The sequence below is a fragment of the Saprolegnia diclina genome, assembly GCF_000281045.1.
Source record: "Saprolegnia diclina VS20 unplaced genomic scaffold supercont1.45, whole genome shotgun sequence".
NCBI classification, from domain to species: domain Eukaryota; phylum Oomycota; class Saprolegniomycetes; order Saprolegniales; family Saprolegniaceae; genus Saprolegnia; species Saprolegnia diclina.
Window position 1 is genome coordinate 103,623 of NW_008246112.1, and position 922 is coordinate 104,544.

The 922-nt window shown below is 59.4% G+C and overlaps 1 protein-coding gene across 1 annotated transcript; it reads left to right on the forward strand.

Annotated features, from left to right (window-relative positions):
* Positions 1–27: 27 nt before the first annotated feature.
* SDRG_11873 (hypothetical protein) lies at positions 28–748 on the forward strand (the record flags this gene model as incomplete). The annotated part of the gene is made up of 3 exons (XM_008617927.1): positions 28–245; positions 291–657; positions 713–748. 3 exons carry the CDS (start codon positions 28–30, stop codon positions 746–748), a joined length of 621 nt encoding a protein of 206 aa, XP_008616149.1.
* Positions 749–922: the final 174 nt, after the last annotated feature.

A 922-nucleotide genomic window follows, 5' to 3' on the forward strand; every position in this document is an offset into this window, starting at 1 on the left:
CTGGCCTTTCACTGGGTCGCGAGCCCGATGTGGGTCGGACGACCAATTCTTTTATGTCGCGGCGCCGCCGCCCTTGTGATTCTCAGCACGGCGCCGGTGGGCTTTGTCTCGACCAATGGCGTCTCTCGCTTTGTGTCGACACCGCGGTCGGTTCTGGACGTGATGGTGCTGGCTGGGGAGGCCAACTGGGTCACATATGTGCTCGTCGATTTTCTCTTGCCGATTCTCGGGTCGCGGGCGCGGTGGTATGCCCCCCTTGGCGCTGCAATAACCTGGGTGGTCATTGTTAGCGTTGAGCTCACGTCGCCATTTGAAGCCAAAATGACGGTCCAGCAGTCGTGCAATGTGGTCGAGCTCGGCCTGGACGCTCGCTGTACGGGGGGTACCATTCAGGTTGGCAGCTTTCTGCGCTTTTGCCTTTTGGTGGGGCTCCCGTTGCTCTCGCTCAGCCTCGCGTCCATAGTAGTACATCTATGGCGCCGCGACGGTACGACACAGCACCGCGCGACGCGCTCCAACGACCTTTTGCCAGCGTCCGCCCAGGTCTTTCTAAGTGCGAGTCAATGCCCCACGTGGTTTCGTGACCCGACAACGACGCTCATGGCCGGCATTCTGCCGTTCGGTCGTCGCTACTTTCATGTCAACCTCTGGCAACTCGTGCGGTTGGGAAGTACTCTCGACTTTAGCCGAAAACAATTGCCGTCGACGGCAGACGCGAGCACCAAGCATACCAAGCGACGCTATGTGACGCTACTGACCATCCTCGGGATCATCTACGTGCTCGTTTCCGTCACCGGCAGCTTTCTCTACATTTACGTCTCGACGGACGCCATGACCAACGACTTTTGGTGGGCCTCGTTCAACACGTCGGGCCACGGCACCTTTCTCGCAACCCTCTTCACGCAGCAGCTCCAGACCACAG